The sequence below is a fragment of the Siphateles boraxobius genome, unplaced genomic scaffold (genome assembly GCF_051911475.1).
Source record: "Siphateles boraxobius isolate OS27281-9 unplaced genomic scaffold, OSU_SipBor_1 48, whole genome shotgun sequence".
NCBI lineage: Eukaryota > Metazoa > Chordata > Actinopteri > Cypriniformes > Leuciscidae > Siphateles > Siphateles boraxobius.
This window is the reverse complement of record NW_027509119.1, coordinates 8,649,505-8,675,797: the sequence shown is the minus strand read 5'-3', so window position 1 is coordinate 8,675,797 and position 26,293 is coordinate 8,649,505. Positions and strand designations below refer to the sequence as shown.

Here is a 26,293-nt window from a genome sequence, read left to right as displayed (position 1 = left end):
GGAAACATTTTAAACACCACTGAACCTTCAATTTGCACATAACGAGGATTTCATTCTTTGGCTATAAACAAACATCGCTGGTCCCCAGCGATACAGTAATTAAACTAAATGAGAATATTCTTATCTTGTTTTTTAATAACAACACTTGGCTTGTCCTTTAGCTGTTTAGCTCCCACTAAGACTTATTTTGTCATATCTGGTAATTAAAAACCTTGAGTGCTCATGTGAAAAGTTCAGCCAGAAAGAATTTCTCTCATCTTTTGGAGAAAAATGCTTATGTGGTTATTAAAGACATTTATTTCCATTGACATAAGATAAATGTGAAGTCAAACCATTCATTATGCCCTTTGCGTTCTGAGTGAATTAGTGACATAATACAACCATTAAAATACCATGAGGTATAATATCATCTTGTGAAATGAAACCGTTTGTTTAGCAGAATAATCATGAATCTAGCTGTAAATTACACATTTATGTTGTTATGCAACTCTTTCATTTTATCACAGGATTTTGTCATGGGTCTTTCCATTCTCTTACGAGGCACCGTTCAAGAGAAGCTTAACTGGGCATTCAACCTGTACGATATTAATAAAGATGGATATATAACAAAAGAGGTAACGAAGAAAATCAGTCAAACTTTATAATAAGGGTAATTTCATTAACAAATTAATTTGATAGGTGACATAAACTAACAATGAACAGCATTTATTGTTCTACTGTAGTTTAGAGTTTCTTTTAACATAAACAAATAGTTTTAATATTTTGAGTTTTATAAATTAATATTAAAGCTACAGGATTTCCTCCAACATTTAGTGAAACACCGCAGGTCATGCCATCTCGACATGCTGAAATAAATTGACGGGTAACCCACACCATACATTATTAAATCACTTGAAAACATTTCGGTTTACTGATGTTACCTCTGTTCCCTGCTGAAGGGAACAAGGTGTTGTGTCGAATGAGACACTAAGGGTCGCACTTGGGAGCCCCAAACCAATGGAATTGTCATGTGGAATTTGCATGTCTGGACACGCCCCTAGACATAAGTGGATATAAGTCAGCCAGCATCGATTATACACTTCAGTTTTTTGTTCTGAGGAGCCGAGATGGTGTCTCAACCTCTCAATGACAGTTCAAGTTGTGGCAGGAGGGACACAAGATCTCATTCCCTCCACCGGGGAACAGAGGTTACACCAGTAACCGAGTATCCTTTCTGTCACTCACTTCGACGTTGAGTCAAATGAGAGACACAAGGGGTGCTTATACAAATGAACTGTGTCACGAGACATGGCGGTACAGATGCGGGCAAGCCTCCACGTGCCAACAGCAAGTGCAGCTACGCTAACTCGCAACCTACCAACTCCCAGGGTAAATGACATTAGGTCTCCCTAAGAAGGGGGCATCCTCATCTCTAAGAAGAGGTCACTCCAGCCGTAGGGCCTCTTCTGATTCAAAAGAAGTTTTATTTCAAGGCTAAAGTAAACCTGGTTGTTAAAATTGAGAAGCGTTTTCTTTCTCATTGAGAAAGGAAAACTACAGAGACCACATCCTACCCAAAAGGGGAGGTAAGAGTGTAGAATACTTCCTATGGACTCACTAGTGGGGAGTACTACATAGGGAAGAGTCCGTGTGGTGGAGCTCAACCTGATGAGTGGGAAACTACCCACAACAGCAACCTGATGTCGGAGCTAGCTCAGTCCAGGGGAAGACACTGGGTTCACTGACAGGGAAACTGAACAGTGAAAGAATATATCATATGGGGTCACGGTTAGGGAACCACTACATACCGACCCCTAGCCAGATTACAAGGGCTCATCTGAAAATGGGCATACCACGAGTAATGGGCCTGGTAGTGAGGTCCTCCACCGAACTCATCTACGGTAACAGTTGTTAATGATGGAGAAGGGTGGCCCAGGGTTCAACTCTAACTGGACCAGTTCCCTGAATTTTACCTGTTGTTACCGAAGACTCGAGAAAAAAACTGGTTCCATTCAGAGATTATAAATCTTGCGGAGGTGTTGGGTGTAGCCCAGCCTGCAGAGATCCGTTCGTCAGAGCTGACGTGGCTGTGATACTCCAAGTGGAGTGAGCTCTTAGTCCCAATGGGCAGGGTACACTTGGGTCTGATAAGCCCGGAGTATGGTGTCCATGATCCAATGGGCCAGTCTCTGTTTGGAGACAGACTTCCCTGTACAAGTTCCCGGGAGCCTGTACAGGGCTTAATTCAGAACTCGCAGATCTAAGATTTGTCTCATCCCACCTCCTTTCTTGGGTTTGATGAAGTAAGGGCTGTAAAACTCCTCCCTGTTCTCGGGCCAGAGAGAATTGCATTGCATCCTTCGCTACGAGGACAACGATCTCTGCTCGGAGGCAGCGTACTGAGTGTAGCTGAGCGTCATTCTCCGACCCCAGGGACCAATCATCCAACTGCGACCGGATGAGTCCACTTGAGCCCAATGCTCACGGCGGCCCATCAAAGCACGGCTACCAACTGCGTCAGCTGCCTCAGACTGAACTGTCACACCCGAAGGTGGAAGCACAGACGAGTCATCCATATGTCCAGGGGCGTAGCCAGAGATGCAAATTCCACACGCCAATTCCATTGGCCTTTTCGAAAAAACCGTCAGAGGTGTTTGTCTCTCATTCGAAACAACGTCGAAGTGAGTGACAGAAAGGGAACTATTATCACCTAGATTCATAAATGCTGTAATATTTTGCTCATTGTAAAAATGATTGTGCTATTTTTTTCCAAACTTTCAGATTTTTTTCAATTTCTTTGTGAAATTAACAAGCAATTTCTGAGTGGAAATGTTTCTACACCACGATTTTTCCAGTGTATTGTCTGTTCATGAAGATGCATTAACTAATTAAATCTTAGTACAAAGTGTTGTCAGAAAATGACTCGCATGACAAGCGATTATGTAAAAGCACCGACAAACAACATGCCTGTCTATTGTTTGGTGTTCACAGGAAATGTTAGATATCATAAAGTCTATCTATGACATGATGGGAAGAAGCACATATCCCACACTTAAAGAGGAAACTCCACGACAGCATGTGGAGATATTTTTCCAGGTGAGATTGAATATTTTCAGTATATTCCATATCTAATTTATTCCATCTTGATTGTTTTTCAAATAGAAAATAGGCTCACACTTTATATCACAATAAGTGATTTGTACCAAATTAATAATGTAAATGTTAATTACATTAGTGCATGTACAGTTAAAGACGCTTAATATAAAGTGGAACTGAATAGTACTTCACTGCAGTATTTACTGGTAAACCAAGTACATTTCCAGAATGTTTTCCTATCTATGTCTTGTTATACATCACAGTAATCTTACAGATCTAGTTTCTGCTGATGTCATCATAGATTGTCTAGATGTAATTCTATGCAAGAAAAATTGCACATTGACCTTGTGACCCTTTTTGTGTCTTGACAGAAAATGGACAAAAACAGGGATGGAGTGGTCACTATAGATGAATTTATAGACTCCTGTCAAAATGTAAGCCTATTTTCGGTATGAATGTGATGTTCTGCATTAATGTCTTTCTTCAAAACATTTACAACAGGTTTTTCTTGAGTAAAGAGAAAAGCTCCTTAATGTGTCATCCTGAGGACTGTCCATTATTAAAGTGTCCATTTGCTCCCCACAGGATGAGAACATCATGAGATCAATGCAGCTTTTTGAGAACGTCATTTAACGTCTGAATGGACTCTGTTGGCGGGCCAGCTCATATAACCACCTTTATACTCCACAAACTCCGAAGTCCTCGATGAGACACGTCTGATTACTAGCAGTGATTCACCCATAAACCAAAATTAACAGCATTTTTAATATCAAAGAAAAATTATTTTTTACATTTTTGTCATATCCTTTTCCTGTAAAAAAAAAATAATAACAATTATACCTTCATTTAGAGTACAGCAATTTATGAAAAGCCTGTTTCCACCATGTGTAATTTTTTTTAAAGGTAATTGTTACTTTTTATCTCACAAATCTGACTGAAGATCTGAGGAAAAGAACTACAATCCCATGGAGCATTGCTAACAGCATAATTTAAGTTTATTGCAAAATATGCATATATATAAACAACAATTTATGTATTTTAAGAGGCAGACTCGATTACTCATGCTTCATGGGAGTGGGCGGAGCTAAAGAGCTCTTCTGATTGTTTCGATCTCTGATTAGTGGATTTTTCTTTTCAGCATCATGGATAATTTAATTTTTCACCACAAATTCCGCTATTAAACAGTATTATTTTAATAAATAAGTTGAAATAATCAAGGCTGACACAACTAATATCGATTAACAACCTCGTAGCTCACAGTATAGGTCTCTTTAAATGTTTATAAGTTATCATTAAAAATCAGTTTCCCTATGGAGAAAATGAATGGAGTTTTTACCCAACAGTTGTGAATAATAAAGACAGAATTGTGAGATATAAACCTGCAATTGAAAAATTATAAAGTCTGAATTTCGAGGTATAAGCACAATTGCTTGAACAAAAGTCACAATTACCCTTTTTATTTATGATAAAAAAATATAATTGTATTTATTTATTTATTTACGTATTTATGACGTTAAAATATTCATCCATTCAATTCCATAGATAAATCAGCTTTTCTGCAAATTGAAAATGACTAGAGGCCATTTTACATCTAGAGGTGCATTTCATACATTTGCCCTCCATTAATAAATTGCAGGAATTTACAAAGAATATTTGACAGACAATTACAATGATTACTTCTTGATTGAACCACCATTTGGCCCTCATGGTTTAACACTCATTGTCACATCAACTCATTTGTTAAGTTACTAATGTGTCACACATAAAGGTACATGGCATAGTACAAATTCATCACATGACACAGATTCATAGTGTTCTTAAGCACAACGATCAGTAATAATTCATACTTCTTGCCTTCTTTCTTTCCATAAGTACAAACATGTGAATCTGCAGCCTTTACATTTCTACAGAATCATTCCAGAATGTTCTTACTACAACAGCGGGTCCAGCCAAAACAGGTGGAAAGATTAAAATAAAGATGTGTTTTCTAAAATATATTTAAAATAGATCTTTACGTTTTTTTTTATTATTATTATTTGTTCAGAATCATTTGCCAACTAGAACAAGATGTTATATTATAGATTTGGAAGCGAATCAAAACACACATGTTGTATTTGTCTTAGGAAACACTGTTACAAAGTAATGCTGCTTATATGTATCTTAGTTAAAGTCCTTGTGAAAAATGTCACTTTATGTTTACATGTTTCCAACACTGTATAACTGTTCTCAAAGCATCTTGCTGTGTGGGTTTCTTTATAAGCGCATCAGGCTGCCTGTAGCCGTACAGAAGCCTATGTTTTCACTCAGAGGTTTTTATTCTGTTTGACCATCAGTATTTGTGTCTGCAAAACAGCTCTGTTAATGTCAAAGAAATGGCTCGTGTCATTCAGTGCATTGTATAAACTTCTGTCTATTAGCATCTTCAATTGCTTTCAGGATGCTAAAACATACTAACCCCCACCGAAATTTTATAGAATATGATTTAACTGTGGGCAAATCATAAAAACAAATCAATTATAAATGTAGTAGGCTACAACATGAGTTATAATGTTCTCCACCGTCGCCACCTAGTGGTAAAAGACAGTTACAGCACAACGTGGCTGAAAACATACTTTTGTAGAGAAAAATTGGATAATTACACGATAACACGACCAAAATAAACTGTCAATATTTAGATTTTCCAATATCGTTCTAATATTCTAATGCTGTCTTTAGAAACGCATGGGCCCAGTTGCAACAAGCTTCCATTCGATCATAATCATAACTAGTATACGAATCTAAGCTGAATCCTTGGATGCAAATGTTTCCTTCAACATGCATTTTGTTTAGTGGCGGGGAGCAGTTACCACACGATAATTCTCAAAGTTTGACTAGTGATCACGCGGCTTTAATGGAAGTCTAAATATAACCCGTATACCAGAGAATGAGAGAGATAATAAGAAGAGTTTTATAACTTTGTATAAATATAGAGGGCAGTCCAGACATCGGGTTGAAAAGTACGGAGTCCCCAAAGGGACATGGTAAAGGAAAAAAATATGAGATGGAGGGGGAAAAAATTGTCAATGCTTTTGCGTTCTCACCCAAATGTTTTATCCCTTTAGGGGCTTTGTAGAAAATAAATGATTACACTGATTTGTATTTAAAATGTGTGTAGATATTTCACAAGTTACAAAGTACGGAGCCCCTAAAGTTACCATCGGGGTGAAAAAAAAAATAGATTAAAATAAGTCAGTGCTTTTGCATTCCCCTGAGAAACTTGAACCTTTCAAAACCTTTTGAGCTCTTTGCGCTTTGCAGCGAAACAAAAGGTTTTGGGAAAGCAAAGTTTCTACGGGTAACGCAAAACATTTGCGCGAGAACGCAAAAGCATTGACAAATATTTTTCCCCCTTCTCATATTTTTTCCCTTCACCATGTCCCTTTAGGGTCTCCGTACAAATGGGCACTTTTGATGCATCTCTTTTTTTTTCTCCAGATCCTACATTTTTCTTATTTATTCCGAATATGCAAATAATGTTTATCGTTTTGGGTTCTATATACTGTCTAATAAGAACACTTGATCGTCTGTCAATTTTTAGTTTTGCGATGCCTGCATGCTTGATTGACATTAGCTTTTTCAGGAGAAGAGTGCATGAGCTTTTCCCTACTCTAGAAATCAGTGCCTTTCTTTGTTAATGTGCATCCCAAACTGTATTGTCTGTCTGACTTCATTGTAATTGAGTTACAGCATTGAACATGATCCTTTTAAGTCCTTTTCTGAAAACAATGCTGTCATTGATTGCTGTATTTGAGGTTTCACATTAACATTCTAATAATGCACAATTTATTGCAAGCTACGTGAGAACCAGCTGCATGTGTAGAGCGTGAAGAAGGCTTTACAGCAGGAGTGGGCAACTCTGGACATCGAGATCCACTTTCCTGCAGAGTTTAGCTCCAGCCGTGATCAAAGCTGACTTGTTGCCTGTCTGCCTAATCACTTTGCGGGCAGCGTTTGCGCACGAAGGTATACCTCACAAAACTGATTTTATTTCAGACAGACGCGTGGAATCCACATATACCAGATGTGGCCTGGATCTGGGCCGACACAATGTTACTGTCTGGGTAATTACTGTAATACTAATCTTTAGCTAGAAATGACAGTAGAAGAGGAAAACACTGGTCAGAAACGTACATTTACACACAAACTGACCAATCACAACTTTCAGAGACCATCTTTATTTTGAGTGGAAGTAAGAGGGTGCTGAGCCTGTGGTAGATCTGCAAGCAAGTGTTAATGCCTTGAACTTGATGCGAGTGGTAGCCAGTGCAAAGAGATGATGGTGTGACGTGGGCCCTTTTGGGTTCATTGAAGACAAGATGTGCTGCAGTGTTCTGAATCATTTGAAGAGGTTTGATTGAACATGTTGGAAGTCCAGCCAGAAGAGCATTGCAGTAATCAAGCCTGGAAATGACCAAGGCCTGGGCAAGAAGTTGTGTTGCATGCTGTTAGGAAAGGCCTTCCTGATCTACCTGATGTTGTGTAGTGCAAATCTGCATGACCGAGCTGTCTTTGCAATGTGGTCTTCGAAGGTCAGCTGCTCCTCAAAGATTACTCCAAGTTTTCTAGCCGACTTGATGGGGTAATTGATGATGCACATTGTTGGATGGGGAAATTGTGCTGTAGAGTCGGATTGGCAGGGAAGACGAGAAGCTCAGTCTTTGCCAGGTTGAGCTGCAGGTGACGTTCCTTCATCTATGCCGAGATGCCTTCCAGACAGCTTGAGATTCGTGCAGCTACTGTGGGATCATCTGGTTGAAATGAAAGGTAGAGCATCAGCATAGCATCAGTAGGAGAGATCATGTGCCTGTATGATGGGTCCCAGTGATGTAGTGTATATGGAGAAGGAGAGGCGTCCAAGAACTGAACCCTGAGGAACCCCGGTGATCAGTTGATGTGCAACCAGGCAACCCTGAAATACCTACCTGTGAGATATAATTCAAACTAGCGAAGTGGAGTACCGACCGAAGGATCTGATAATTCAGTGTCAAAGGCAGCAGATAGATCCAGGAGAATGACAACTGAAGATTTGGAATTTCGCCATCCATAGGGTTTCAGTGACCAACAGTAATGCAGTCTCAGTTGAATGGCAGTTCTTGAAACCAGTTTGGTCAACATCAGGCTGGTTATTCGGTGAGAGGAGAGATTGATTGAAAACTCCTTGTTTAAGTGTTTTCGCTATGAATGCTAGGAGAACGACAGGTCTGTAACTATCCACAAGTGACGTGTTTAATGTGGGTTTTTTAAACCCACTCCCTCGGTCAAAATCGATGGGTAGAGGGTCTGTCCAAATAAACTTCCCTTGCCTACTTGGCGAAGTAGAACGCACTTTAAAATGGCGGCAGGGATTCTCCCGAGGGGAAGATCCCGATATCTAAAAGTGGAGTTAAACGCATTCTAGTAATCCTGAAGACCTTTATTAGCTTGTTCATGTGTGTTTGATTAGGTTTTGAGCTAAACTCTACAGGAAAATGGATCTCGGGGGCCTGAGTTGCATACCCCTGCTTTACGGTGTTAATGATTGGCCCTTAATGATGGGTAGAGCTGTCTGGAGCAGATCTAGTGCTCTGTGTGCCTATCCCAAGCTTCTCTGTGGAACTAGATGAGTGTATTTTGTAACATAGTCAATAAACCGCTCAGAATGTACTGCCCTGCTGGTTCATTGTATATGGAATCATTCCATCTTAATTCCTACAAAATATCTATGATTAAGCCATTCATTTGAGTTCACACACAAACACAAAACGTACACGCTTACAAGGTTAACAGGGACTACACCTTTATTCAAAAACAGCTGTATAAAGGCTTCAAATTGAAATGTACATGACAGGCTGCCTTTGGCTTACAGAACTGAATCTCTCTGTGTTCAGTATGAAGAAGAACACGCGTGTTCGATCCAAAGCATTAATGAGCAGGTACAAAGGCTAAATGCATGTGACCTGAGGTATAGTTGCTTACAAGTCTTTAAAATCCATCTCAAACTGTAATAAAATATACAGTACTGGTCCAGAGATGTACCATTAGAAGTCAGAAAAAATAAGGCAAATTTAGTATGATTGCTCACTTTATAAAACATCTCAACTTTGGAAATGTTTCAAAGAGCAAAACTGTATAAATGATGACTGACATTAATTATAAAATAAAAGGGACGTTCCACCTTTAATCAACATGCAGTTCTTTAGATTTAAGAAAGTGTTCTGATATGTTTCTTTAAATGTCTAATGGTTAAACTGGAAAGCCCAAGTCTTATGGAAATCACAGGCATGATGTTGAAAAGCAGTGTGGCATCCCTTTACACATTTTGAAGTATTGGAAACATACACACAAAATGTAAATGTGTGATGCGCAAAATAACAGCGAGTAAAAAAATTAAGACAAAGATGTTTAAAAAATGGTTTTAATTTTTGTACATGACTAGATTTCAGTTATCTGTGATGGTATCATCCCTGAAGTCATACAAAAAAAAAATATTAGCAAGTTTGGTACTGTATAGTTCCAGTCACAAAGATGTCATCTATTAATTTAATAGACACAGCACAGATTTTCCACTCAAATCCACACATTACGAGCCTGTTTTGTTCATTTTGCTGTGTGTTGACTGTGAAGGTTTCAAAGAAATGTTTCCCTTTGGTAAAATAAATCTGGAGGGATGATTTAATAAAGTCATTGAGAGATTCTCAGCCTAATGGCTTCTCAGAACAGAGAGATGTGGCGCATTTGAAGGTGTTCAGTCTAAACGCATCCCTAATGTGAAACAGAAAGGAATAAAGCACAAAGGTCATAATCAACTGCAGAAAAGATTTTGGTCCTATATCATAGGCAGCTGCAGAGGTTATAAGAGAAGATGCCTGTGTGCTATAACACTTATCTGTGTGTGTGTGACAGAGAGAGTTAAGTAAGCAGCTGCCTGATCTCGCGGTGGACGTAGCACAGGAAGTCCATATAAGACGCCCCTCCGTGAAGACCCTTATCCTCCACCAGGTGCTGACGGAACAACATCTCTGCTCTGTCCTTCTGCTTCACTATCAGCAGCTGCACATAGAGACATCAATTACACTGCTGATCACACACAGATCAGGACTGAGAAAGATAAAACCTATTATTCAAAAGTTTGGGCTCACAAAGATATCTATTATGCTTTTGAAAGAAGTCTCTAATGCTTACAAAGGCTGCATTTATTTGATCCAGTTACATATAGTATTCCACAATAATACTGTTTTAACTCTATTTTTTGAAGTATATCAAAATAGTTAATTTATTCTTGTGATGATACAGACGAATTTTCAGCATCATTACTCCAGTCTACATGATCCTTCAGAAATCACTTTAATATGGCGTTTTGCTGCTCATTTATTATTAATCATTATTGGTGATCAATTATCAATAATGGGTCTATTACACATTATTACAAAAAATATTCAGGAATAGAAATGTCAAAAGAACAGCATTTATTTGAACAGAAAACATTTGTAGCATTATAAACGTCTTGACTGTCACTTGTGATCAATTTAATGCGTCCTTGCTGACTTGCTGACCCCAAACTTTAGTTAGTGTATAATATTCCACAAAAATATTAAGCACAAAAAACTGTTCTCAACATTAATATTAAGAAATGTTTCTTGAGCAGCAAATCAGCATATTATAATCATTGCTCCAGTCTTCAGTGTCACAATCATGATGAAAATACAGCTTTGCATCACAGAAATAAGATACAATATAAAATATATTCAAATAGAAATCAGATATTTTAAATTGAAATAATATTTCATAATATTAATGGTTTTACTGAATTTTTAATCAGCCTTGGTGGGACTTCTTTCAAAAACATAAAAACTTTTGAACGGTAGTGTATATACTATATATATGAGAAACTACTAGTATAAAGTTTGCAGTAATTAAATGTCTAATTCATTGTAGTATATTAATTATATTAATACTGCTTCACAATCACATTATTCACATTACAAGCTGAAAATCGCAGTAACAAACGTCTCTATAACAAGAGCGAGACTGATGCAGAAACCGCATGCAGGAGAGAGGAGAGCTGTACCTTCATGGATGTGGCCCTCTGCTGTGAAATGCTGGAGATGATTGAATGGAGTTTCCTGGAATGAGCATTATCCAGCACAGGTAATGCCGTCTGCTGAAAGACAATTATACCTCTACAGTTATCACTGCGGCTCTGACGCTGGTTTCCATAATGAGAACAACTAAAAGAGCAGTTCCTTGATTAAAGCAACACAAGCAGTGAGATCAAAAGTGCAAATAAGGAATAAGAGGAATTATTAGTTAGAGATATAATCCAATTAATCAAAGATAAGTACTGTACAAGCACAAGTTAAATAATAGTTGCCCAAAAGCTTTTTTTTTTTATTCACCTACATATAGTTTCAAACTTCTGTATAGGATAAATGATTACTTTTTTTTTTATCTTCAATGTCTATTTTTTTAGTTAAACTTGTAATATGTCAAGTCAAGTCAAATCTATACGATATATAAGATTGATTCAAATGATTCTCCGGATTTTGATCTAGCTATATTGTATTTATAGTGTTGTCTAGCACATATATCAGTGCCACAGTCACTCTCGCACACATCTGAGCACTCAAGGCAATTTAAATATTGGTCAGCATTGTTGAAATAATAGAATTTAAATATTGGTTGGTTTCGTTCTATTAAGAGATTTAAGTATCGGTCAGTATTGCTCTATTAAGAGATTATTCTTAATAGAATAAAACCCATCAATATTTAATGCCATACCCCTTCTGAGTTCAGGTGGCCGAGAGAGGGCACGTCAAAGAGGTTCTGGATGAGGTCAGGTGAGCAGGCCTGTCCCAGCCAGAGGAACATAGAGAGCCCGTTTTCCAACAGGAACATGCCTGACTCGCTGAGCCGCTCCTCAGAACAGCGCACTGGAGCTGGGAACGACTCACTGGACACATTCATAGTGTGCTGAGAGAGAGAGAGAGCAAAATGCTTAAACTGTAATGCACAGTGCTTGAAGTTAGTGATAGAAACGATATACATGTTATGTGTGTAACTCACCAGCGGGATGAGCCGAGGGTAGAGTACGACCTGGGTTTCCTCCACTCCCATCGCCATAACCATGAATCTGTAGAAGGCTCTGTCATCTGTGGAGAGCTCAGTACTGCCCACAAGAGATGGAGTCTTCAACAGACTGTTCATGTAGACGGGAAACACTTTCATCGCATCAGGCAGGATTAGCTGTAGGGTAAAATGTTCAGGAACAGCAGTCCGTTTACATGTCAAATCAGAGATACACACTCAAAAAAGTCTGATGTAAGGAGGATGACAATGAGAAGGAATTTTCTGTATTGATTTTTTTTTTTTACAGGTGTTCTACCCTTATTTTGAACTACGCAGTACGTTGTGTTTTATGGTTGAAGGAAATAGCTGTAAATTTAACGAAAAAGGTGCTGATCATTTTCTGATAGGATATTATCCGTTTTTCTAGTGATTTTTTTTTTCTTACAGTGCAGTGCAAAGATGACGATATGAATCTAATAAATATAATTAAAATATGAACGAGACATGGTGCTGAAGAAAGAAAAAAAAGATCTATAAAATAAAGATAAAGATATAAAAATGTCTAAGAAATTTGGCTTCTGAATTTCAGCGTGAGCTAAAACTAAAACTTTCATTTAAATAAAGTATAAAATAAATATTGAAAAAGTTCAACTTCAACTAAAATTTGAAATATTGCCTTAGTGAAATAAAATGAGTTGAAAACTAAAATAACAAAGTGAAATAATAATAAATTAAAGTTAAATAGAAATATTAAAATGAAAACCAATAACAATGAAAAAAGCACATAGCAAAATGGCTAAAACTTAAACTAAATTAGATGTTACAGTGTAATTATTCATTTAAGTACTGAGTAATATTAATCAACTGTTTACTTACTACTAATTAGGGTTAGATAAGGGTTTGGTTTAGGGTTAGTTGTTTGTAAATGTGCATAATCTGCTGTTTTTATACTAAAATAGCACTGCTACATTATAACTAGTCAAAATAAGTTCACACAGGATATGTGTGTGAAGCATTAATGACTGGAGAAGATGTTTTTTATAAGGGTGTATATTTGATATGAACATGGATGGACATGAATGTGAAGTGTGACACTGACCTGGCTGGCAGCTGAAGGAGTGGCGCAGTTCTTCCTGTAGCAGGCCAGCATGTGAGCCGTCTGGTTTACCAGGATTTCCCTCACCGTCTTCAGTGGCTGGTTGAGCATGGCCCGATACGCTGAAGGATAAAAACATCCACCACAATCACTGACTGAATAACTAACTGAAATAAAATAAGTGCTATAATTACTAAAACTGAAATAAAAAATAAATATATAAAAAGACAAAAGAACAACTGGAAAATTCTTGAAAACCCTGAATTATGCTTTATTCCACTATAAAACCATAAGAAAATGATCAGATAGCATAAGAAAGCAAGTTTTTTACAGATGGATTTAAAATTCTCATTATTGTACATGTTTGATTTTTAAAAATTAGCCTTATGTCACGTTATGTTCAAATTTGTAACAATACATGAAGTTTTCATTTATGTTCTTGTAAGAGTTAGAAAGCTGGTCACCTGACTTGGCGAAGAAGTTGATGAGGGCATCGGTCTCACAGCTTTTGAAGAGCTCAGAGAGCTGTGCGCTGCAGTTCAGACTGAGGTTGTGAATTCGCAGCCTCCTCTGTCCACTGATGGTGGTGTAGAGCAAAGCACACTGGGAAACCAGAGTAAAAACAAAAACTTATTTGTGTTGCTCTTGCCAGCAAGTGAATTCCAAGAGCATCACAACAAAACAGTTACCAAGAAAAAAATATTATGCATCAAACAATAGTATAACAGATTAGGTCGAACAGTGAGAGGATTAACATGTGACCAGTTTTGACGCAATAAGTATTGCCAAATGTCTTTTTTGTATTCTTTAACAGTCTTGTCTTTGTCTGTCTCAAAGCTCAGTGTTATACATGAAGACTGACCTGCATCACAGCTCCAGACTCCTCGCTGAGTGTGTCATCATGTTTAAACTCCACCGTCAAGGCCTTGTCACAGTCCACTGCTGCCATCTCCACATCTGTAGTGTTGCTCATGTGTACGGCACCAAAGAAATCTGTGGCCCTGAAGCCTTGAGAATCATGCAGATATTAAGATATGCCACACATTCACTCACTACCATTCAAAAGTTTGGGTTCGGTAAGATTTCTTAATGTTTTAGAAATAGGTCTCTTAAGCTCACCAAGGCTGCACTTGTATGATCAAAAATACAGTAAAATCAGTAATATTGTGAAATATTATTACCATTTAAAATAATTGTTTTCTATTTGAATACATTTTAAAATATCGGCTAATTTATTCCTTTGAGGCAAAGCTGAATTTTCAGCATCATTACTCCAGTCTTCAGTGTCACATGATCCTTCAGAAATCATTCTAACATGCTGATTTGCTGCTCAAGCAACATTTCTTGGTGAAAACAGCTAAATATTTTTGTGGAAATCTTTTTTTTTTTTTTTTTTTTTTTTTAGGATTCTTTGATGAATGCAAAGTTCAAATGAACAATATTTATTTGAAATAGAAATTAATTGTAATATTATAAATGTCCTTAAAATATCTTTTAAAAATCCTTGCCAAATTACAGAATTCATTTATTTTCAAAAAATAAAATAAAATCCTACTTAACTTTGAAACAGTAGTGTACATTGCATGTTTAACCTTACATGAGGTTCAAGTACTTTTCTATAGAATGTTATTACCTGTGCCAGTACGGACACGCATGATGGCATCGAATCCGATGGACTTCTCCACATCTCTCTTGAGATCATTGAGAAAATGCTGACCATTAACCTCCACCTAAAAAAAGATATAAAGGTTTGAGGTTTGATCACAAGAGGGCAGCAATTTAAACCCAGAGTTCAGCCCCTATATGATACCATATTCAAGGTGTCTGTCAGTATGTGCACATGTACCTGGAAGTTGCTGTACTTGTAGATTGAGCCTCCAGTATGTGAGGGCACGTCGCCCATGGTGGCAATATCCACATACTGGTTGGGAAACAGGAAGAGGTCGACACAACAGCCCTGAGCCACACAATCTTTAGTCAGCTGCTCATATACACCCCGCTGAGGCTGGAACAGAGTCTGACAACACAGACAAACAAATCATTCATTTTAGGATTTTGATGTTTAATACTATTTTATGCAGATGCAAGTATGTAGCTGAGATTTTTGAATGGGGAAATTTCATTCAATTTCATATTCAATAAATATTCACCTTCTCCTTTTCTGTACCGACTAGTTTTTTGTCATCTCTGTTTTTCAGTTTTCCGGGAGCCTCTGCTGTTGGGATGGAGGAGTGGAAGATGAAGAGTTTGCCACTGCATTCAGCTGCCTGAGAAGAGAGGAAAAAAAAATCAGAAAATATCAAATCTAGGGTTGTCAAAATGATTACTTGTGATTAATCGCATCTAACATTAAAATTTGTTTTTATATAATATATGTGTGTGTGTGTGTGTATATATACATAATAATCTGGATGCGTTAAGAGTACTTGATTAAAAATATTTGATAAAAAACAAAAAACAAATGACCAAAAAACAACTTAAGTCACAGACTGAACATGTCACTGAGATTATGAAACAACCAGTGCTGTCGCCAGTGATGACAAGTGGAAACATTGTCCCGGGCCTGTGAATTTAAATGACGACCCTAGAAACAACTATGTGTTTATCAAATAAAGATTGTGTTCAGTATTAAAGTGCACTTTTGTTAAACAATGTACAAATAAAAACTAAGTATGCAAGTACGTTTAGAAAGGGAGTAAATAGTTTTGGTAAATAGTTCAGCCTATTAGATGTGTTTGTACCTTTAGGGCCTCCAAACCAGCTTGCACGACTGGTGCAAAAACAGTCTCACTCTCGTTGGTGTCAGCAAACATGTCAGGGATCTGATCTAAAAGGCTTAAGAAAATAATACACAAAATTACATTAACAGCAAGAATAGGCAACATGTGTCTCAAAGTCAAGCCATTCATAAATATAACGAGCAATGTTGTGATAGGCATACTGTATACCAATATAGTTCAATATATATTATTAATATATATATATATACACTGTCTGTGTGTGTGTGTGTGTGTGTGTGTGTGTGTGTGTGTGTGTGTGTGTGTGTGTGTGTGTGTGTGTGTGTGTGTGTGTGTGTGTGTGTGTGTGTGTGTACACTAGTCTGTAGTTGTAGTCTGAACTAGTATGTAGTTCTAGTCTAGAGCTGTTGACATTCACTGAGAAATTATTCATATTTCTATGGCAACACTCATACCTGTAACACCAAAATCGTTCCATGTGTGGCTTTGTTAGTGATGTAAGCAAAATTCTTCATCACTAATTAACTATTTTGCAACAAAATTACGAGAAATGAAAAATATGTGTGTATACATACATGTATACCTTAAATGCAGGGTAACGTTTTTTTTTTCTTTACGGTAAGGGTACATGAATTATCATGAATTCATGTATAAATTCATGCATTAATTCTGCATTCATTCATGCATTAATATCTCATGAATCATCAGGAACTAACACGAGTTCAACGTTTTTCATTCATGATTTCATGGATGAACAACACCTTAATTAAAACATTAACTAAGATGAGCACATCATCATGAATTGTGATTTATTATGCATGATCATTATGTTTTCTTTGTTCTTTGTCTAGGTCTGTGACCTAGTCACCACTTTAGTTGAGGGGCAACACACATGATTAAGTCATTGGTAGATAATGCTTAGTTAATGATGAGTACTGTATTGGACAGACCCCAAAATAGACCAATCGCAACTCATAGCACACAAATTCTGTTGACATTGAAATACAGTAGTCATTATTAACTAAGCATTATCTATCAAGGACTTCATCATGTGTGTGGCCCATCAACTAAAGTGGTGACTAGTCCTTTGAAACACTGATGAACAATGTGCTATTAATGGTGGCATAACTGTGAACAAAGAAAACATCATGATCATGCGTAATAAATCATAACTCATGATGATGTGCTCATCTTAGTTAATGTTTTAATTAAAGGTGTTGTTCATCCATGAAGTCATGAATGAAAAATTTTGAACTTGTGTTATTTCCTGATAATTCATGAGATATTAATGCATGAATGAATGCAAATTCATGCATGAATTTATGATAATTCATGTACCCTTACCTTAAAGTGTTACCAAACATTGTTTTTTTTTGTTGTTTTTTGAAGATTAAGGAAAAAACATTAAATAAAAATACTGGTGTGGACGGATAAATTATTTATAATAAACACTGCAATATTCCATACAACATTGTCAATTTTGATTTCATGGTGACTTTAATTCTAAAACTGAATGCTGTATATGACTCGATGTAAGAAGCGTAGAAGTGTCTTCAGATAGAAATTAGCATACTTGTTGATGACAGGCCGAGACTCCTGGAAGTTGACGAGGAATCCGTCGAGAAGAGGTACAAACATCTCAGCCACATCAGAGACCACCATCATCTGCGGCTGGGCCAGAGCACTCTTCACATTATAGAAGTGCAGGATCTTGTTGTAGGTGACAAAGCCCACCTTAATGGATGAACTTTCGGCTCCCTCCTCTCTTTAAAACACAAAGAACATAAGAAAAATCAATCAATATCTGCAGTATCACCAAAAAGATAAATAATAATATCTTTGCATTTAGCCTATGCTAACAAATTTCCCAAAACTTTTGCCATTACTTTTAAAGGGATAGTTCACCCAAAATGTAAAATTCTGTCATCATTTACTCACCCTTGTGCTGTTTAAAACCTGTATGGGTTTCTTTCTTCAGTTGAACGCAAAGGAAGCTGTTTTGAGGAACGTTTGTAACTAAACAATAGTGGGGCACCATTGACTTCAATAGTAAGTGGAAAAAAATACTATGGAAGTCAATGATGACCCACAACTCTTTGCTTACCGACATTCCTCAAAATATCTTCTTTTGTGGTCAGCAGAAGAAAAAAACTAAAAATAAAGAAATGTGTACATGATTTCACCAACTAACATATACCAGAGCACTGTGTAATAGCTGATGGTGGAGAGCTGCATCTAAGCTGTGCTGGCCAGTAAATTACAAGCATCCCACATTGACGTCTGCATCTGGGGTTTGTAGCTCTCTATGGCTACATTTACAAGATTGTAAAACATGGCGATGGTTTGAATCACTCAGTCCATATATGCCAAGTCTGTCATTAAACTAGAGACAAACTCTCCAATACAAACCCTATCAGGCATCTTAACAGACCCCATCAGCTCAGGGTGTCCAATGTGGTTTTCATTAACGGAGTAATCTAGCAAGCAAAGCCGGTAACAGAGGAGAGAAATCAGATATAATACCACAGGCTTATTTGGAGTGCACTACCGGACTGCTTTCAGAGTGAGGTCAGCTCCCAAACAAATAAGGACGTACCCTTAGGAACCAGCGGATGAGAGGTGAGCACTGGGAGTTTCAAAAAAAGTCTGAAATATGCAAGTTCCTCAGAGGTGAATCAAAGCTCACCTTTCAGCTGGCCATCACCCAAATAAACGGTATAATTGGAGCCATGTGTCCCACGAAACTTTTCAATGCTTGGAAATGTTGCAGTACTAAAGTCGTTCAACCTCCTGACTTCCTTCAGGCAGACATTTTCAAAAGATGAGATATTGGAATTGTTTCTTTCCCCTTTTTTTTTCTAGCTTGTTCTCCAGTTACCATATTTGGCAGTGGATCGTGGCTCTTTTTCAGCTGGATTCGTTCACATTCCAGGCGGATAGTAACGGAGATGAACACGTGTTCAACCTAAGAGGTGCCGAAAGAATACGGAGGGGTGGCTTCTGCTCAAGGCTTCAACTTTACTCCACAGATCCTCCAAGCCAAACACCTGGAGCTGGGCGTCAGTGTGTGGGATGAGGGATGAAAGCAATCATATATCTTCATTCAAACCTGGATCTTTACAGTATAAACTGTCCAAACAATAAAATACTATTATAATGATCTATTCACACTGACCATTTTAAGCCTGTTGGCCAGTACAGAGTCGACAGAAGCACATGGGAAGCTAACATGACATGTCAAGCAGTGTGACACATGTAAGGCCCTATGAAATTTTTTCACAACTGCACAAAAAATTCATTGTTTTTATTTTTCTGGATTCTATGATCATTTTAATAATCAAAATGATGTCAAATCAATTCAATTTACAAAACTTTAATAACTTGTTAACGGGTTTTTTTTTTAAACAATAGTGCCCTAAGAATTTGTTTAATTTTTTTCAGATATTTTGTGTTGTCTGTTTTTTTTTCTGGATTCTATGTTTTATAATTTAACACAAATTTACTATCAATAATTAATGAATGCATAAAACAAACATGTAACCCTTCCGTGGTGGTCAAAAAGTACCAATCTACTATATTTTAGTTTGATAACGTTTTTTATTAAAGATTTGGCATTTTTAGGGGATTTTAAGATACTTAAAAAAATGATTAATATAGTTATATTTATATAGTATTATAATCCATTTTATTACCTGTTAACCACTTTTTGAGCATGGACCTGAAAATTAAATTTCCAACTTAAACTGTCATAAATCTTAAATAATTTGGTCTCTTTTCAAAGAAGACACTTGGCAGATTAATGCGAATTGAAAACAGTTTAAAAAAGGGAAAATTAAAAAAAAGGTTATAGAAATGTTATTTTATTGTTGGTATTCTAGGTTGATATCTCAAAAAAAGAGCTTTTTTAGTAGGATTTTGTTTGGGCGCAGTACCAAATGTTTCCACTAGATGAAATTTGTTTCCCACTAATTTCCAAAGCAGTAATTTTTGAACAAGAGGAGCACAAGTGTGACTCTTTTTCAGGATCATTTAACCTTTTCAAATCATGTCTATATTTTTTTTTCTCTGTGTGTGTTCACATAGCAAGTGCTGAAATCTTTACAAGTTTCGTACCATTCTGATGAAGTATAAATCCTAAAAAACAAAAACGTAAATTCTTTTTTTTTTAAATAACAGAAGAGTGCATATGGTTAATAAATAAATAAAAAATAATCCTTTGGCAAACAAAATGTTGAACCACAGAGTTTCACTGTATACATTAATAGACAAAACTGTGATGCTCAATCAAACAGAGACAGAGAACATGCAGACTTCATATTTAAATAGCAGTCTTTTTGCGATGTAATATTCAAAGACACTAGGCCATATCATGATTTGATACATATCTGAAGTCTACACTGTATAGCCCTACTTGTGATGTATTCATCTAAATTTTGGCAATTCGGTGACATTTCAATTTGGATCCACAGGATTCCGCAATGTCCTAAAAGATGTTATCCTTCATATGAATCTCCTTTGAACAAAATTTTCTCAATTTGTTCATAAAGTATTTTAAGATTTAAAAAGTATACTATAATTTAAAAAAAATTAAATAAGTATTAAAAATGTATTAAAGAAATATTAGGTAAACTGCAAACATTGTGATTACAAATGGTGAAAAAGGACACAGATGTGTCTAACAGCACATGGCAGTCAAAAAATAAATTTTCCCTAAACATAGATTTTAACCTTGACAGTGTTAATACAAAATCCAAGAGCAACGATACAACAAAGGCCTGGTTTCACAGACAGGGCTCAGTTTAAGCCAGGATTAAGCATTAATTCAATTTAAGTAGCTTTCATATACGTGCCTAAGAAAAAAAATTACTGGTGTGCATCTTGAGACAAAACAATGGCACTGACACATTTTAAGATATGTTAGAGCAAGTTGCTTTCAGTTAAAGGTGCAATGTGTAAAAATTTTGAGTATCTATTAACAGAAATGCAATATGACATCCATAATTATGTTTTCAGTGGTGTATAAAGAACTTACTTAATAAACCGTAATGTTTTTATTACCTTAGAATGAGACATTTATATCTAGATAACCGCGGGCACCCCCTTCTATGAAGGTCGACATATTGTGACATCATGTTTCTACCGTAGCCGTAACCGTTTCTACAGCGAACAAACAGTGCTACAGAGCACGTTTCTTCACTACCTGGAAAGAGAAGCAGCAGAAAGCTAGAAGCTAGCCATAAACACGTGAGTAGTGACTTTTCCCTTGTCAGTGGTGTAAAATATGTAGTTGGATTGTTTCATGTAACTTAGTTCTTCTCCCTCGCTGTGTTATGGCTTTGCTATGTGGGGATAAATGTGCTGGTTACGTTCGTGAGACAGCTGATTAGTACTCTTGTCATTGACCGTAAAACAACGTTACAGGAATCACCAACCCGCCGATCGCGGTCGACAAGTCGATCTTGGAAGCATTTTAAGGCGAAGAGTTTTCAAAATCAGAGAAAAAAGCCTATTGTGTGTAGTGAATAGTGTCTAGGGGATGCGGAGGCGCGCGCGCTGTTACAATCATGCCATTTTTGCCGCGCGCACCTTTGGGCTCATGCGGATGCGTCGAGTTTAAACAAGGCTTTACGCTTTAACCAGCTCAGCCACAGTAACAGCTCATATTTAGCCAGCTAAACTTTTACCCTGTTAGAAAAAAATATATAGTTGCATATAGTTTCATGTGGTTCTTCTCCCTCGCTGTATTATGGGTTTGCTATGTGGGGGGAAATGTGCTGGTTACGTTTGTGAGACAATCAGCTGATTACTATTATTATATTATATATTAAGACCCTTGATCCTCATCTGACTATGGCTTTGTAAACTTTATCCATGATGTGGTTTATAATGGATTGTGGTACAGAAACAGTGACAAAGTTACACACTCTTGGCTTACTCTGGCTATTCTCTGCTGTCTCAGACGACGATATGTTTGTCCCATGTTGGACACTGTAGCTTTTTCGAAAGGGAGGGGTGAGCAGTGGGCTGAGACCTTAGTGCAACTCGCAACCGAACAGCTAGATGTCGCTAAAAATCACACACTGCACCTTTAAACGGCTCAAACATGCATTTGAAATACAGACAGCAAACATTATCTCTCAACTTACTTTGGAAGTCGGTCAAGCAATGTCTTCAGTTCCTCGCATATTAGTTTGACAAGTCCACTTTTTATGTTGTTGTAAGAGACATCGATCATGAAGATGTAGGCAGGAGGATTGGGAGGCTTATTATTCTTAAAGACAGAAAAGAACATCACAGAATGAATTGTTAGTTCATGAACTTCAAAGTGGCAATTTTTGCTTAGTTTTTTTCAGACTTGGTACATATTTGAGCCATATCATATGACAGAGAATACATATAAAGTTTGCAATTAATTATGTAAAAGCACATCAATTGCATGAGAAAGCTTTTTATCTTTTTATATAAAGAAATGGCAAGCTGAACGCATTACAAAGTCCCAAAACACAGGCAGTATGATCAAGGTGAGGACTCGTTATTTTTTACTCCCAATATGCAATAGAGATGAGCTGTGATAATTTTATTAAACACTGCAGGAGCTGATCCTCAAGTATTAATAAACATCTGAGAGAAATAGAAGCCCAGACAGCAGATTATGGTGTCAGGCTGAGATGAGAAAACCAGGCACGGACTAGGGCCAAAAATGTGTCATGGACTTCTTTTAGTCCGATAACTGAATTGCAAGTTCATTCGAGATTACAAGCTACTTTTCACCCTGGACCGTCAGAATGTAATACACAATGCATCAAAGGTTTCAAAAGTTTACACTCCCTGACTCTTTAACATCAGTGAATGTTTGCAGCTTTTGTAATAGCTATGTCCTTAAATTGTCCTCAGTGTGAAAAGATGGATCTCAAAATCATACAGTCACTGTTGGAAAGGATTCAAATGTCCTGCTCAGGACAAACAAAGAGCATCCAGGTCGTGCATCATCCAGGTAATGACACAGAAAATAAGCATAAACTCAAGGTCATTTTTTTTATTGACTTTTTATTTTGTCTTGTGGACTACATGTAAACATCTGTAATGTGAAATAGCTTACTGTAATTATATAGGGTAGTCCTACAATTTTAACATTCTGCAGATACTGCAAGTTGAATTTAATATTCTGACTTTGTATTGAATTTTCATATTTTTATTGTGTATTTACACATACTATGCATTTCCAAAAAAGCAAGTTAACTTTCAGCTGACCTGCTGACAAAGCAGCATAAAAATGTACAACTTACTAAATTCAAACTTGCCTCTGTATAATCAATTAAAGGGTCATTTTTTTAATGCTGAGCATAAATAGTTGTCCTCATTTTAAACATATCATATGTTTACTCATATTATTTAATTGTATATGCCTGAATAAAATATGTGATGTGACTGCCAAGAAAGAAACCTTTCTCAGATGCTTCTTTAGGGGCAAGCTGACCCCATTTGTGCAAAACGCACATTCTCTAATAATCTACACACTCTCTTATACCATTACATATCTAGAGGGAAATTGACTTTATTGAGATAAATTAAATGTAATCTATTAATAATAAACCTTACTAATCTAATAAATTCTGACCGTGACTATTGTAGACTTCTATAAAAAGTGTACAACAAAAACAAAAAGCAAGTTCTCATTGATTAAACCTGAATGTTATGAAGATTGATACCTTGCAGTAATCCAACGTGGCAATGAACTCATATGAGCCCAAAGACAGTTCTGGTCTCTCATACATATCCATTCTTCTCCCCATATGGTCCAGATGCTGGAAATACTGCGCTGGAACTAAGGTAGTGGAAACACATTTTTAGAAACACATTTTTTTTTTTTAGTCATGATTGCACAGACAAATAATCCCTACCATATGCTGACAGGAAACACAGCGTACACATGCTGTGTGTAGAAAAAAAAAAAGATCTCAGCAGTCTCCAATGGTACAGTACCAACCTTCATTAACACAGCTGCAGAAACCACACTGGTAGCGTCGTCCTCCATCAATAAACTGCATGTAAGGACACATGTAGGCCTTACATCGATTGCAGCGGATTGGTCCAGTCTCACCGTGATTTACAATGTACAGAGGAGTCTATAGAGCACAGTGAGAAGGACAAATAACATATGTAACATATGCATACCATTTTATACAGAATGCTTATATATAGCTAATTTTAATTAATACTGTTATTCAGCAAGGATGCATTAAATTGATCAAAGGTGACAGTAAAGACATGTATTATGTTACAAAAGACTTCTATTTAAAAGTTCTTAAAAATATTAAAGCTAATATCATTTAGAATTTGAATTTCTTTTCTCAGTCAATATGGAGTCATTTAGATCCAAATCAAAATGTGGAGTGATTTCCAGTACGAAGATATATTTATCTGGCATGTTCCTTGGAGACTGCACTGAAACCCATTAGTCTCTCATAAGAATACTAACACTTCCTAAAAAGGCTCTGAAGAATAATGATGAAGGGTACAGCAATGAAAGATTCCAGAGTTAAACAAGTCTTGAAGGTATCAAAACCACTATTAAACTACTGTCACAATAAACTGAGGGGACAGCCATGAATTAGGGTTTGAACATATTCCAAAGGCAGTATTTTCCAAAAACAAAACCATGGACAACAGTGTTGATTCTTAAAACAAAGAATTATTTACTTCCTTTTTCCATGTAACACAAAAGGAGGCGTTTAGCAGAATGTTATTCACACAGCTCCTTTCCATACAATGAAAGTGAATTATTTCCTTTATTTAACCAGGAGAATCACATTCACTTGATAGCATGGAAAAAGAGTACAAAGAAAAATCTTCATCATCTCCTTTTGTGTATCACAGAAGGAAAGAATTATGGTTTGAAGCTAATTTTCATTTAGGAAAACCCCTAGTAGAACAACCCCTTGTGAAAAAGAAGTGTGCTTAATTGTATTGAATGCGCTCTTTTACTGTATTTAAAATCTTCAAAGTATATTTTTTACTGTACTTGAAGATGATATAGTATTAATGAAAGAAAATGCCACTTAAGTGTATTTGATGAGAGTACACTTTCATGACTATGTTTCTTAGCACACTTAAGTAGACTTTTTAAAGAAATGCACTTTGTAATAATGTCATATTAAAAGTTTTACTTTAAAACACATTTTAAATGATTATTAGTTTTAATAATCTTTTGTCAGGCGTAATCATTTAACTGTAGGTTTATTCAATATTACATTTAAAGTTAATGCATTTTGAATGTACTAAATTGCAACTTCATTACATTGCAACTTGTGTAACAAATAGTCCTATATTTGAATACATGACACACTTTTCAACAGAAATTACATTAATGAATATTTTAGTTTACCATAAATGCTTCTCAGTGCATTCAGCAGTGCACTTTAGCCAGATTTCAAAGACTATAGAAGCAATTATGAATTTTCCTATAAAGATGTACTTAAGTCAAAAAAGCCCTCAACTAATTGCAGTTAATATAAATTGAAACTATAATACTACACACTTTTTATTTAATTTGCAATTAATCTGCAATAAGTGTCCGAAAACATCCATCACATAAAGTTTGCATTTAAATATATATTTGTGTCAAGTACACTTTCACAAGAATGCAAAAGAGTAATCTTTTCACATGGGAAGATATGTATAGTTTTACACGACTAAACATAAGGTGCTCATGTTTTATTTTATTTTTTTACATTTTAAAAACTAAAAAGTCCTTAGAAATGGTCACTTATGTCATAGGTCACTTATGTTGTTATGTTGTATGGTCACTTATGTTTATCCTCAATTGTTAATCAAATGTCTGCTAAATGAATAAATGTAAAAAACCTGAAGATCTGCAAAAAATCAGAGTGTTGATAAAATGCTGCATACCTCGTTTTTGGGCACGGTAGCGAAGGGTTTGATAATGGCTGCCAGAGGCACTTTGCACTGCTTTGCAAGGTCAGCAGTGCAAGGGAAGGAATATGTCGTGCACCGCATGAATCTTGGGCTGGCATTCCCTTAAAATAGAACAAAAAATTAATATATAAAACAAAAGTACTTGTTATGCTAATATTTAGAGTGAAGTGAAAAGATGCTTACCTTGATCCTGTACTGTGAAATCTGTGGTGACCAGTGGAGGCACCTGGCCCCTAACGTTTGTGACATACACCTGGCCCCCTCTCTTAACCTGGTCATCTTCAATCACTTGCGTCTGGAGGAGACAAGTCAGTGTACCTTGAAATGTGCACATATTAAAATACTTTTACACTGTAATGTAGCA

The 26,293-nt window shown here is 36.5% G+C and overlaps 2 protein-coding genes across 14 annotated transcripts in view; one reads left to right on the top strand and one right to left on the bottom strand.

The window, feature by feature from the left end:
- kcnip4a (potassium voltage-gated channel interacting protein 4a) overlaps nucleotides 1-8,757 on the top strand; it is a 240,879-nt gene extending 232,122 nt beyond the window's left edge. For all 7 annotated transcript variants that reach the window (XM_077201931.1, XM_077201934.1, XM_077201932.1 and 4 more), the window contains 4 exons: nucleotides 507-614; nucleotides 2,971-3,075; nucleotides 3,447-3,509; nucleotides 3,661-8,757. In XM_077201931.1, the coding sequence (XP_077058046.1) occupies nucleotides 507-614; nucleotides 2,971-3,075; nucleotides 3,447-3,509; nucleotides 3,661-3,708 (324 nt within the window). In that variant the 3' untranslated portion in view covers nucleotides 3,709-8,757. The remainder of the gene's footprint in view (nucleotides 1-506; nucleotides 615-2,970; nucleotides 3,076-3,446; nucleotides 3,510-3,660) is intronic.
- Nucleotides 8,758-8,868: 111 nt separating this feature from the next.
- Nucleotides 8,869-26,293, bottom strand: part of sec24d (SEC24 homolog D, COPII coat complex component) — a 42,098-nt gene continuing 24,673 nt past the window's right edge. For 4 of the 7 annotated variants that reach the window (XM_077201897.1, XM_077201899.1, XM_077201900.1 and 1 more), the window contains exons 9-25: nucleotides 26,113-26,224; nucleotides 25,903-26,030; nucleotides 23,981-24,119; nucleotides 23,703-23,818; nucleotides 22,140-22,264; nucleotides 17,567-17,758; nucleotides 15,997-16,090; nucleotides 15,406-15,522; nucleotides 15,102-15,272; nucleotides 14,889-14,985; nucleotides 14,118-14,263; nucleotides 13,720-13,858; nucleotides 13,259-13,377; nucleotides 12,157-12,336; nucleotides 11,872-12,063; nucleotides 11,162-11,254; nucleotides 8,869-10,143 (exon numbers count right to left, since the gene is read on the bottom strand). In XM_077201897.1, the coding sequence (XP_077058012.1) occupies nucleotides 10,003-10,143; nucleotides 11,162-11,254; nucleotides 11,872-12,063; nucleotides 12,157-12,336; nucleotides 13,259-13,377; nucleotides 13,720-13,858; nucleotides 14,118-14,263; nucleotides 14,889-14,985; nucleotides 15,102-15,272; nucleotides 15,406-15,522; nucleotides 15,997-16,090; nucleotides 17,567-17,758; nucleotides 22,140-22,264; nucleotides 23,703-23,818; nucleotides 23,981-24,119; nucleotides 25,903-26,030; nucleotides 26,113-26,224 (2,301 nt within the window). In that variant the 3' untranslated portion in view covers nucleotides 8,869-10,002. The remainder of the gene's footprint in view (nucleotides 10,144-11,161; nucleotides 11,255-11,871; nucleotides 12,064-12,156; nucleotides 12,337-13,258; nucleotides 13,378-13,719; nucleotides 13,859-14,117; nucleotides 14,264-14,888; nucleotides 14,986-15,101; nucleotides 15,273-15,405; nucleotides 15,523-15,996; nucleotides 16,091-17,566; nucleotides 17,759-22,139; nucleotides 22,265-23,702; nucleotides 23,819-23,980; nucleotides 24,120-25,902; nucleotides 26,031-26,112; nucleotides 26,225-26,293) is intronic. The other 3 variants (XM_077201901.1, XM_077201903.1, XM_077201902.1) reach the window with 1 other exon arrangement.